At 37.1% G+C, this 14,010-nt stretch overlaps 2 protein-coding genes across 5 annotated transcripts in view; both read left to right on the forward strand.

Moving 5' to 3' along the window:
- LOC108772596 (uncharacterized) overlaps positions 1-3,569 on the forward strand; it is a 9,725-nt gene extending 6,156 nt beyond the window's left edge. The window contains exon 4 of the mRNA XM_018538165.1: positions 318-3,569. Coding sequence (XP_018393667.1) covers positions 318-3,182 — 2,865 coding nt within the window. The 3' untranslated portion in view covers positions 3,183-3,569. The remainder of the gene's footprint in view (positions 1-317) is intronic.
- A 1,430-nt stretch (positions 3,570-4,999) lies between these two features.
- AMPdeam (AMP deaminase) overlaps positions 5,000-14,010 on the forward strand; it is a 40,299-nt gene continuing 31,288 nt past the window's right edge. The window contains exons 1-2 of one of the 4 annotated variants that reach the window (XM_018538076.1): positions 5,000-5,075; positions 9,985-10,124. In XM_018538076.1, coding sequence (XP_018393578.1) covers positions 9,989-10,124 — 136 coding nt within the window. In that variant the 5' untranslated portion in view covers positions 5,000-5,075; positions 9,985-9,988. Of the gene's footprint in view, positions 5,076-6,265; positions 6,297-9,984; positions 10,125-12,676; positions 12,743-14,010 lie in introns of those variants that run through there. The other 3 variants (XM_018538068.1, XM_018538093.1, XM_018538118.1) reach the window with 3 other exon arrangements.

Below are 14,010 nucleotides of genomic sequence, written 5' to 3' on the forward strand. Positions count from 1 at the left end.
TATTATATATATATATATAAAATGTGTGTAAAACAATTTTATTAAAAATTCAAATTAATACATTTTCATATATTGTGCTATTATTCGTTGCTTGTAGTCATATAATGAAGTATGAATATACAAACGCGGAAACAAATGTGAATCGATGGTTAGTTGTAATTTTCCACTGAAACAATATAACTGTAATATAACATACGTGTTATATTTACAATTATATTAATTATTGAAAGAGAAATTACAAACTGGGTACGTTACATATAATTTTGTATTGCTGGGATTTTTCTACCTGATGAATGAGAATGTTGGTTTCTTTCCAGAAACAGTACGAGGCTTATCTACTTCGCGCTTACGCCAATCACCGACCACCCGGTAGCGTCACCGAGGACAGCGGTATCGCCAGTCAGAATGAGGATAAATACACGAAGAAAACCGTCTCGTTGGCACGTCCCGATTTAGCATCTGCGGAAATAAGAAGCGTTTCATCACCGCGAGTGCATCCAGGAGCGCCTGGTCCACATCAGTCAAGTCAGCCAAGGTCTACCTCCGCGTCCAAGTTGCACGTAGATCAAATTGCCGTAGACGCTTCATTAAATAATCCTCCATCAATTTTGACGACTGCGCCATTAGGCGTAACTCTCGATGTCGATCATCCTCAGACAAGTGTTCTACATGGACCGCACATTTATGCTCCCATACCGAACGCCCATCAATATCCGCGAATGATACCTTCCAGTTACGACGGAAGTGCGCCTCGCAATCTTCAGCATGTTCCGGACATTCGGGTTTCATATGCGGAAGCGCCGGTTTTGTCAGTTGCGCCTTCGGATAATCCCAATCGATTCTTTAGGGAGCACATGGAATCGGCGCAAGTCGCATCCGGTCTCTCGGCAACTGCGCGGTTTTCCGCTGAAGATATCGCACAATATGAAAAGAGCGTGCCAGTTCCACACCAATTCGATCCCTTGACCTTACGTTATCATCATGACACCAACATATTAATGTCCGATCCGCGATCGCGGATAAGAGAATACGATCCGTCCGATACCGCAGCTGTGGAACAAACCTTAGTGACTGGGAAATCGAGTACATACCGAACAGGATCTGACGCGAACATCGTTAATCAGGTCGGTTCACTACCGGGATACATGGACTACATCTTAGCGAGTTCGCAAAAATCCGATGACGAAGGATCCATTCGTTCTATCACCAGCGACGACCTGGACAGTTTGATGAGGCGCAACGAACATTTGTTGTGGGGCAACGCGGATGTTGCCAAGACTTTGCGCCGATCACCGACCGCTTTGGCAACAGACAACCTTAATCTGGATGATAACGGTAGGACAGCAATTCTAGAGAAAGAACTGGATCGATATATCAGTAATATCCGGAGAATTCATCGGGAACATGGCGTGCAGAGCGTGGACGAACTGGACCACGAGCAGAATACTAGCGGTGATCTGTTAAATGTCTCCCTCACCGAAGATGGTCTGGAACTTTCAGCCGAGGATCGGGCGAGGAAGGAGAGGGTACCCGAGGAAATGGGCAAGATTCTAGCATTGGCTAGCGATCTCGCGTCCAGGACGGCGACTCTGAAGGATATTGCACGAGATTCGGTCGGGCAAAACGATAGCGCACCCATGGAAGTCGAGAATAGAATTCGACATCGCGAGAGTGCAAAAAGCGATGCGTCGGAATTTAATGAGAAAAGCGAGGCTGAAAGACGTACGAGAAATGAAATTCGTAAAGACGTTGCGACACATTCAGCGAAATTAGATCAGCCGCGCGGAGACGCGCAGATTGCGAAAGAGGACTGGAATAACGCGGTCGATTCAGCCGAGTCGCAGGAACGCGATCGGGAAATACCTACTGCGAAGAAAGACAGCGTGAACGAGGAGATAGCCGCGAGTGACGGATCACGGATCGACGATCCGAAAAGTGCATCGGATGAGAAACGACTTGATTTTGTAACCGGTAAAGAATCGGATATCGATGGTGTGTTCGATGCTGCTGAGGAACTGGCGCCGTGGGATCTTGCGAATGTGCAGAAAAAAGTTCGCGAGTTACATTTGGATGAAACCGACGGAGACCGAGCGGCGGGAAAAAATGTCGAAGACACGATGGACGTCAGAGAAGATATCGTGAGCGAATCGCCACGATTCATCGAGCAAAACGTGGATGACGAAGTGGAGAACGCGCGCCCTCCGCAGGATACACTTCCTTGTTCAGAAATAGAAACGAAAAGGTTGGACACGAGCGAGGTGAACGAAACCGAGGAGCAAACTGAAACATGTGAACCTATCGAGGACGCTCAAACTGTTCTCACTAATGTTTCGGATCAACACTTAGTTGATGAACCTAAGATCGCATCGCAACTGGATGAGAAACTTGGCGAACCAGACGGAAGTGAGAGAAGAAAGTCGGGCAACGACGAGACGACGGAACTTCAAGTCGACGGTCAATTCGAAGGTGTTGTGAAAGATAGTGAGTACAGTGCCGAGCAAGGATACATTGAGGATCCGAACCAACCACAGCAGTACGAGCAACAAGATCCAAATCAGCAATATTACGATCCAAACATGCCATACGAGACTGGTAACGAGGAGTATTCGAAATATGCTGATCAAGGATACGCTCAAGATGGTCAAGAGTACGTCGAGTACGTGGCTGATCAGTACGAGCAGTACCCCGAAGATCTCGATAACCAACAGTACCAGCACTATCCTGACGGGCGGTACGAGCAGGATCCGAATCAAGCGTACGATTATGGCTACGACCCCAATCAGGGATACGGGGATCCTGCTCAGCAATACGACCCCAATCAATACGAGAACAATCCTGACACTCAGGTGTATGATTACACTGAGCAAGTTCCCTACGATCCTAATCAGACATATGATAACGCATACGAACAGGAGTACAAGGAGGAACAGCGGAATCTTAACGATGACGCCGAGGATCGTGTGGAGAAACTAGAAGCAGAAGAGACCTCACAGATACAGGTGGATTCAGAATCGGAACACAAATCGAACAAAGATGAGGATAAATTGCAACAGGCAGACATTAACGGGGCGAGTCAATCGAAGAAGAAAAAAGACGTAATCAAGTCCCTGTTGGATTCCGACACAGACACGACGATCGAGAAGAATGTTTCGAATACAGAAAGTGATTTCGATTTTAATTAACATATGCGACACATCGAAAGGATATTAAACTTGTTGCGGATGAAGAAAAATGGCTACGACGTGATCTCCTTAAACAGATATGAGATTTGCGTCTTCAAATGCCGACGTGAATTCTATGATTAAAAGAGACGGATATGAATAATTCTAATTTTTATTGAAATGTGCAATGAGAGAGAAAAGAGACATATATATTTAGGTAGGTGAAGCTAAACTAGCGAATGTTAATGAGACAAATGTGATCTGAGGAGGTGAACGCGCAACTGAATCTTGAATGAATTACAAAAACGAACTCCGTTTGTCCAGTTTATTCGTGAGAGTGGCTAAAATATGGGACAGTGAATTTAATTTTAATTACAGTTTCAATTAGAGCCCACAAGTTGTAGCGAACGGCGAGAATAATTAATTACGTCGGAATTTCGCTTGCTACCATAAATATCATATTTACATAATGTAGATGTAGAATAAAATGGTGAAGCAAAATGCGAGTGAAAATGTATATTATTTCGTGGACGTTTACTTACTCTCGGAAAGGAGAGAATCTTTCGTAAATGCGTATTTATGCAGTCGCGAAAAAATTGTTATAAAAACACATATCATTTCCTTTTACTTTAAAAATAACGCAAAGGCGTTATTTCCGAATTATTATGAATGAGTTCAGTAAACATTATTTTAAAAGTGAACTAACTTATCATAAAAAAATGTCAAAATCGTTATTAGATACTAAAAAAAAGATGGTTTTTTAAAATTGTGATTTTAGATTGTGAAACGAACATGAGAATCGTTATTACTAAAAAAAAGATGGTTTTTAAAAATTGTGATTTTAGATTGTGAAACGAACATGAGAAGAGTGATATTTGATCATGAATATATTCTTTTTGCTAATATTTTTTAATCAGTAACTAATTTTCTGTCAAGTTGAAAATAATTTTCCCCTTTCTAATTCATTTTTTAAAATTGTTAGTTTTAAATGAGAGCGATATCATGTAAAAATTGATTATTTTATTGAAATTAATTATTAAGAAAGACTTTCATTTTTTACGAAGGCGAAAGAGATAAATATTCGAAGAAAAATTAGTAACCGTTGCAAATTTAAGACAGCAATGTCAACTAATATAGAAAAAGAATTCTCTTCTTTAAAGGATTTTTTTTTGAAGAATTGCTCGTGAAGAATTGGATTTCCTGTTCCATTTTTTCATCCAAAGTACATATTGCGCAATATGTGCAATAATTAAGTGTTAATAAATTATATATTGATGTATTCATGTTAATAATTCATTTACGTATTATAACTAGACATGCGCAACAATCGCGCAAGTACATCGACAAATTCGTTTTTTCATTTAACAATCTTTTTTTTTTAATAATTAATACATTAAACAGGGCAAATAAGAGTCAAGTTACAATTAAAAATCTAAACCTGATAATTTATTCTAATATATTGCGAAGAATATCACGTAATTTTTGGCGTTTCGTCCAAAATCTTTTTTTTTTTTTCATGCAAAATTTCAAGACTGAAGTTTACAAGTTTGAAAAACCGATCGAAATCGTAGCGGCTATACGTGAGTCCCTTCGAGCTTTTTTTTTTTTTACACTAATCTACCCGTGCAAATAATTTATGCGTACGCATCGCGACGCGAGACCCCCCCAGTCCCTCGCCTCCTGTATAATTAGTGCAGCACGGTGGCGGTGTGGCGGTCAGTCGCATGGTATGGATTTTCACGGGATCGACGGGGAATGAGTCTGCGCCAGCCGAAACGTCGCGGTTCGCAGCTGTGTCGCGCCTCCTCGACCAATCACGCTCAGTGCCACGCGCGTCACACCACGGGCGCAGTGCCGTAGAAGCTGCCGGTGAAGAGATCGTTCGTTCATTTCGTTGCAAGCGCTCCGAGAAAGGTAGGTACCTCTTGTGCCTTTGTCGCAGGCTTATTTCTCTTTATCCGCATTATATTTCTTCCTCTTGTTTTTTTTTTTTTATCGTCACGCAGAACCACGTTGTTTCGCGAAACGCGATGCGCCGTCACGTTCTTTCACACGGGCGAATTGGGTGAAAAGGACTGAAAGAGGCAGAGAAAGAGAGAGAAAGGGAAAAGAGAATGAGGTGTACATGCATACACAAAAGAAATTTTTGCAACGCTTACACAATGAAACAGATAGTTGAGGAATTTCATCGTAAAGCGGAATTATATTTATTCAAGTTGCGTTACATATTTCAATTCTGCTTGGAGGAACCAGGTTACTCTCACAATCAAATTCCATCTATCGAAGGATTCGATTAAATTCAACATAAGCCTCTTAACATAAACGATGATTATATATAGTTAACAAACTTCAAAGGATTCTAATCGATAGCAGGCAACGTGTGTGTACAGAAATATTTATTGGAGATTATTATAAGTTTATAAAAGAGAGGATTGCACACACAATTTGCACGCGCCGGGTCATTCATGTCTGATACGTACATATATCATACACAATACTATATAGTATATATACTTTCTATACGTGCTCCGATAAGCGTATTATCTAATTTACGTGCGGAGGCATTATATAGCGACCCCATCCCGTGTGCCCGTACGTCACTTCGATATATCGTAGATCGTAGGCAGTGACTCGCAGCGTGCGTCAGATTCCACCGTTACGACGGACACGCGCACGACGCAAAGCGTGTTTACGTGGCGCAGCTGGAGGACTGGAGCGTGCGGTTCGCGATCGGAGTATTCATATTCGCGATCGGAGGTACATATTCGAGAGGAAAATCTCATGCGTCAGCGTCGACCGTAGTCGAGCCGCGTCCGCTCGAATCGTCTCGCGGTCGTCGAGCGGTGCCTTGAACGTCGCTGGACACCGCTGGCGGACGCCCTCGAGCAACTTCACTCTGTCGATTGTGCGGATCGAAGTAGGCTTGCGGATGACGCGTCCGGCTGCGCCGCGATTGGCCGGGCGCGTGCGGCCGCACCGCGATTGGCCGAACGCGTGCCGCGCGGTCTCCTGATTCGCACGTTTCTTTCGTCGCGTCTATTGTAGCCGCTCGTCCGACAGTGGCGATCTCCATCGCGCGGCGCGCGCAAGACATATTCCTCGTCGTCCACAGGGCCAAACGAAACGAGCGTGAATGTAAGTGAGAGACAGACCCTGTTTCCTTTTTAGGAGAAATATCTATATAGTTCCTAAAATAATTGTAATATTTTTTTAAACTGGAGCTGAATGGAGTGAATCCGGATGAGATAAATTGCACCATAGCACGATATAGATGTTGGGCGATGATAATTTTTGCTTTCGCTGCATGAAACGCGTAAAAATTCTTACGACGAATCATTAGCATATCAATTGATCTGGCACGAGCTGCACGTGTGCTCTTTCTCTCATAAAAGTCTCTAATGACTGAATGTGTTAGCGAAGGAAGAATGACGTGTACACATTTATCACCGTACTGGCCTATTTAAACTATACATATATGTATATATCTTGGCATTTTACGTTAGTATATATTTTTATATTTTATTGTATGCATATGGAGATGGAAATAGTGTGCAAATATTTTTTCGCGTAATTTTTTATTAACAAGTTCTTTAAAAGGCCTGTCACGTAATAATAATTTAATATTTTGGAATTATTATAGCTACATGTATATTATATTTTAACCTTCCATTTGCAATGTGAGTCTTTTTGATACAAGCAAAATTTCTCTCAAATTATGCTCCGAAATAAGAGAGAACGGAGTCCGATTTCCTCTCCTAAAAAGGATCATGTTAAAAAATTGTTTGGTAATGTAATAAGAGAGATGTTGAAAAGTATGGTCATAAAAATTTGTTTACATTTTTGAAAGCCTAGAACAGTAGGCAAAACTTGAGCTAAACAAAGGGTTAATTATATTACTAATTATTTTATTATATTAACTATTAATTATTTCGGAACATTATTTATTTTTATTACTTATTTTTTATTATTCATTTATTTATTTTATTTATTTTTGCATATGTTATACAATAAATTAAAAAGTTACAAATTAAAATATTTAATCAAAACAAAGATAAATAAGTAATTATTTATATATTGAAAAACGCAAAGCAACATTCAAGCAAAAAATAATTTAATCAATTTAACAAGGTTATGATAATTATATTTCACTATTTAGTGACAATTGTTGACGATATTTTAACATAGAAACTGTATAAAGTAAAAATTTGTTAGTTAAGAATTGAACAAAAAGTTATCTTTAGATATAAACTTTTTTGGATTATGATGTAATAGGGTACGTTAAGTTAGCACCCCAACTATAGTACTCAGGAGTTCTGATTAGAGTTCCCACTTCCTTTTGACGAGACGAAGAGTTCCCTATAGTTAATAACAAGAGTTCCGCTCAATAAACATTTTTTTTACATTTTTAAAAAATGGGGTGCTAACTTTTTATCGAATTTCGAGGTGGAATAGTTCTGAGCGGCTTAATAGCTTCAATTTGCGATTGCCTAGAGTTCCTGATATGTAAAAAAAATTTTCGAATAATAAAAAAAAATTAAAAATTTTTGAAAAATTAATTTTTAGATACAATAGTTCTGATGATAATTCCTGCTTCTTTTTGACGATACGAAGAGTTCTCTATGATTTTTAATGACATATGCGCTTAATAATCATTTTTTAATAATTTTTTAAAAATGGGGTGCTAACTTTTTAACGAAATTCAAGGTCGCATAGTTCTGATCAGCTTAACAGAAGTATTTTGTGAATACCTAGAGTTCTTGATACATAAAAAACATTTTTGAATAATAATAAAGTTTTAAAAAAATAGTAGAAGTCTTTGAAAATTTTTTTGAGAGTACCGAGTAGTTCTGAGTTGCGTTTCTTATAGTTCTCGACGAGTTCTATCGAAAACTGTAAGGTGAAAAAGCGATTGGACCAATGGTTTGCAAGATACAGCGACATTTGTCAGAAGATCAACAATTTTTAGAGTATACCTCGGAAACCATTGGTCCAATCGCTTTGAGCCCTGATACTTTTCGACAGAACTCGCCGAGAACTGTCCAGAACTCCGAACAGAACTACTCGGTACTCCCAAAAAATTTTTGACCAAAAATTTTTTTCTAAGTCCCACGTCGGAAAATTTTTCACGTCGGAGAATTTCGTTAAAAAGTTAGCACCTCATTTTAAAAAAATTATTAAAAAATGATTATTAAGCGCATATGTCATTAAAAATCATAGAGAACTCTTCGTATCGTCAAAAAGAAGCAGGAATTATCATCAGAACTATTGTAAGTATTCGAAAATTTTTTTTACATATCAGGAACTCTAGGCAATCGCAAATTGAAGCTATTAAGCCGCTCAGAACTATTCCATCTCGAAATTCGGTAAAAAGTTAGCACCCCATTTTTTAAAAATGTAAAAAGAATGTTTATTGAGCGGAACTCTTGTTATTAACTATAGGAAACTCTTCGTCTCGTCAAAAGGAAGTGGGAACTCTAATCAGAACTCCTGAGTACTATAGTTGGGATGCTAACTTAACATACCCGATGTAATACATGAAATATTCAACTGTCGCGCATACTATAAATTAATCGAAAGATCGATTGTGTATACCCGTGTAGAATTAAAATTACGTCGTTAATTGTTGTATACTAATAAGCAAACTACAATACGCTCCTACTTATGTAGGAATTAAAAATTAAATCGCAAACTAAATTTCCATGACGGAAAAATATTGCACATCACTGTTTTCTAAACGATTCGAAATTCCACAGTAATTACGATAATGATGCGATTAATCTCTGTTTAAACGAACGCGACTCTTAATTGGTAGTTAAAACATTTGAGCTGAACGTTTAAATCTGATACAATAACAAATTTGTTGTGTCACAGATAAAAGTAATCGGAGTACACAACATGATCAATATGCGAATCAGATTGTAGTAGTGATATATCATGTTAATTTCGTTTGCGTATCTTTAGCAATTAGTCAATGATTTGTTTCTTAGTTCTTTCCTATAATTTTTCCATTATTAATCATACATTATGATCTTTCATGCATTTTAGCACTCATACATTTTGTTAATTAGACAATTAAATAATAATAATTAAATTCTTTCTTATTTAAAATTGTTACAAAGATTAATATCGCAATGTGGTTTTATTTTCTCACAATTAGCTTTTCTTATCACAAGATAAGCATGCTTATGCGATTTCGTCGATAAGAAGAGATCTTTTGATACTTGGATAGAAAAGTCTCTTGATAATATAAGAAAGGGAAGATAAATTATAGTTCAATATGTGACAACTTTTATCGAAGAACAATCAGTGCATTCTTAACATTTTATTTACTATAATATAATATAATTTATTACTTATTTAATTGTATAATAAAATTAGTAATAATTATGAATATCGAAAAAAAGAATATTAAACTATTAAAGAAAAAAGATATGTGTTTAGCAAATTGTGTCAGTGTTACATTTGTTGTATTAATTTTTTTTACCTAACATTTGTATTATGCTCTATTCATAATTATTCATTATTTACATAACATTTGTATTATGCTCTATTTGTGTGTATTATGAACATATTTATCTTGTATTAAATTAATACAAAAATTTGAATGAATCGTTTGGGAGATAAAATGTATTTTTAATACAAATTTCCTAATTGTGTTCTTGGAATTATTAAATTTACTTTATACATCTTCTTACGCAAAGCGCGTTGCAAACTGCGCGCTTCGAGAGCTTATCGTAAAATCAATGGCTGATAATGCAGCCACGTCAACATCGCGGATAATTAAATAAAGCGAGTGCTCACAAGATGATGAACACATTTGCAGAATTATGGAGGATGTGATGGCTGTGAACGGCGTGAAGGAGGTGAACGGTGACACAGACAGGCTCTACTACGAATTGGATGGCGAAGGTGATGCCGATAGTTCGACAACTCCGAGCCACAATGTGGATCACCATCGCGATCGTGAGTATCCATCGATTGTTATTTTATGATGTAACCGATGTCTAGTCTATTAGTCGTCCAAAGAGCGAGCCGTTACAACATGCGATCATAACTACTGGGCAACGATAATGAGAACGATTTTGAAGTTAAAATGGTCAGGATGTTATTCTTCGACAGTCGTTTATCCATCGAGTCAGTTATTCTTTAGCTTTTTGAAGCGTTAATTTAGAAAGTACAATATTATCTTTGACAAGCGTTTATTCGTTCGTTACATCAAAGCTACCCTTTGACCTCCTACTCATATTATGAAGTATGAAGCTATATAAATTTTTGAAGGTATATTTATCCGTCCAAAATAGACACTATATTTCTTAACTTTTTGAATGACCCTAAAATCAAAAACAAAATCATTCTCGGATTATTTTGGAATTTTTTTCTTGACAGAGATAAAATCAGACGCTGTATTTTCCGCAACTTTGCGCTTCAAATGGCCGATCACCTTCTGCAATTATATGCCACGGAACGAGCGCGAAATATACATCGTGGAATTAGACGATGCATTATAGTAGTCACAAGTTCATAGCTTCAACGTTTTATTTGGCCGCACGAAAGGCGAAGTTAATTAAAGTTCGCGAGAGGGATGGAGATCGATATGAATTATACTCTGCAACGCCGCGAAAGGAAGACAAATACTTTGGAGATTTTTTATTATCAGAACTCACTGATTCTCGTAGTGCTAGGTACGAAAATGCTAATTTGAGAAGTAATAAATAAATAATCAAGAAAGTCAGGAAAAATTTGTAACTAAAATATGAACAAATATCGAAGAATTTTCACCGATCGATACGATAAATTGAAATAATTTTTCTATGCTTCAATATTGTATTCATCTCGTCATATCTCAAAAATTTATTATTTGTAACAATTTTTCAAACACGCGGATTATTAAATTCACATAATATAATATATTCATATATTCAATTGAGATTTTAATTTCAATTATTGACTAACTTTTTACAACCATTCGAGTGGATTATTCGCGTAAGAATTGCGGTTTAATTTTTTTCGAATTGTCTGCGTCGAGGAGTCTTAACTGCATTTTTATTAATTAAGACAAAATCCTGTTGATGGACGGGAGTGAAAATTTCATAAATTGGCAAGTAGCCTAAGGCCTTCTCTCTGCAGACGGCCGATAGTATTTTGGCCGCCGTCACAATGGTGCCGACGGTTCTCGTTTCGTCAGTGCGAGGCGAGACTTTCAGAACGTGAATAGAGGGCAAGAGTTAGCTTCCTAGAAGTAAACCACAATTCGGTCGTCACGGTAGTTTCGCGGCGTTCCTCGTTGAGTTGCGTTATGCACAGTCGTAAGTCCCGAGATAAAGTGGCAAATTTGTGAAAATTTAAGTTTTTGAAAAAACAGCTTTTTGCAGTAATCGCACGGCAAATGGAAAAATCGACGTTAGTGGTGAATTCTGAAAAGTGACATACGTAAAGTTTGAAAAATTTTGCGAAAATAATTTCGGTAGTGATCGCACAACCGAGTCGAATCCCGATAATTGATTGGCGAAGATACGCTTCTCGTGAAAATCTGGTACATTTTTCAATTTCCATCTAATTCGGTTTATTAGGTTGGGTGAGTTATAAATAACTCTTTATTTAAGTTCCTATTTTGTTTCTAATGTGTCTCAAGTCACAAGATAAGTAACTTTAAGTACTCTAAAAGATTAAAAAAGTTAATTATTACGTTGGGAAAAAAGTTTTGTTGCATTAATTGGAAAATCCAGATACTTATAGCTAAATCTATCAAGTATTCAAGTTCAGATAATCAGAAATCTAAAATAAGAAATCTAAAATAAATTACCATTTAATAATTTCTTAGCGAATTAACTTAATCACATAATAATATATGATATAACGATGACGTTTAATTGCCAAATATTTTATTGAATTAAATTTTTGTATTATATATTTCAAAATCGAAATTTTAGCTCAACTATTTTTCAAACAAATATTTATACCTGCCGATTGCTCGTCGACGCCAGGTATTGATAAACTAACGCTTTTATCGCTTTCGCGTTCGTAATCCAATCGAAATACGATCAGAGTTCGCGATCACGTTTATTGTGTTTGAATTTATACACGTTCGAATTGTTTCGGCATTCCTTATTTGTTTTTCGTTCATTTTTTTTTTTGCGATCTTATACACGGGCTGGCACGGTTGATAAGCACGGCGATTAGCACATTATTTAGCGTAACGTCTCCGACGTTGCTAAAAGCGCGTCACAACGACGACGCGCTATTAGAAGTCACTTCGCCGGTATCGAGCTCGATATCGTCGTATCTCTTGCAAACGATTACAGTATTTCTTGAGAGTTTTTGCGGTATCGCGAAAGATTCATTCGCCGCATCCTCTAGTAATCTCTCAAGAATCTTTTATTATCAGGAGGAACGAGTTAATAAATTTTCTGTCGACGTAAGGGACCTTCGGTAGTGCGATTTACGCTGCATCGAGGATCGCGTGACTTGGGGCGACCTGGGAAAAATGTCGATCAGGGGTGTGACCACTTCGGAGAGTGAAACGTTCCTTGGTTCCTTGCGCCTGTCCAATTTTCTGATCGATCTGGATGAATTTTACGAAGGTAAAAGCGAGCGCCGGACGGCTCGTGTGTCTGTCGGATTGTGCTGCAGCTTGTAACCGCTTTATGTCGGGAACGATTTAATTGGCAAAACGCATTTATGTCGACGTCACTTTGCCGCGGAATTGTCCCAGATAACGACATTTCTGCGTCGCGGAAGAATTATTCCGTGTGAATAACACGTGTGAATAACAATGATGACGGGATCTTTATGTTCGCTAACATCGTCAACATCTTTTATCTTGTCAATAACACAACTAACCGAGTCACCGTATCCACGTATACTCTCAATTGCGAAATGTGTTTATTGTCAGATTATTATGACTACGAGTTGTGTAAAGAATCGTAATTTTTTTCGTTTTTTTATGCCTTTCTAGAATTTTCTAACTATGAGTCATGTCGCTTATCTTTCTGCAGCGTAGATATCTAAAGCATCGAGCTCTTCATTAAAATTGAAAATTATACACGTTATTGCGTCACTCGGAGATGTTATTTTAATAATTAAAAAAAGTGTTGTTCTAATATATTGTTTAGACGATTATATTCCGCTTGAATTAGTAAAACTGCGAGTCATATAAGATAGCGTCAGTATATAAATTGGAGATATTACTGTAATGATTGAAGAAAATATTGCTCTAGTTTTTGCATTGTTTTGATGATTCTTACTCTGTGCTTGAATTATCTCGCTAAGACTTTTTATACACCGATAATATAACGCGTTCGAATGATGTAATTCTTAAGAATTTCAAATAATTCTTGTATATTTATGGTTAAGGCCAAGGCATAAGTCTCGACGTTTATCTATTATTACGTAATTCTAATGCACTCGTTTCCGACTAAAATAGTTAAATCGATTATTTTCGTAAGAATGTTATTTAACAATTTTTATTTTTTAAAATTCTGTACAAAGAGTACAAATTTAATTAAACAAGTTTTAATAATTTTTATATTTTGACGTTTTAGAGTTGTTTTTAATTTTATTAGAATAAGCTAGTTTGTAATTGGAAGTTTTTTTCTTCGACACAGTGTGGTTGTAGAAATGAAAAATATTCCAATTACAAAACTGTTTTTCAGAAGAATTATATTTTATGCTATCACACATTCTCGACATAAATTTTCATGACATTGCTTATACGTAGAAATCAGAAATAAAAAATATTCCAATTACAAGACTGATGTTTTGGAAGAATTATGTTTTACTTTTTATGTAAGCATCTTACAACATAAACACACACTTCCATAATATTGCTTACAAGTTGCAATTCTATATC

Source organism: Cyphomyrmex costatus, unplaced genomic scaffold (genome assembly GCF_001594065.2).
Source record: "Cyphomyrmex costatus isolate MS0001 unplaced genomic scaffold, Ccosl1.0 scaffold101, whole genome shotgun sequence".
In the NCBI taxonomy this organism is placed as follows: domain Eukaryota; kingdom Metazoa; phylum Arthropoda; class Insecta; order Hymenoptera; family Formicidae; genus Cyphomyrmex; species Cyphomyrmex costatus.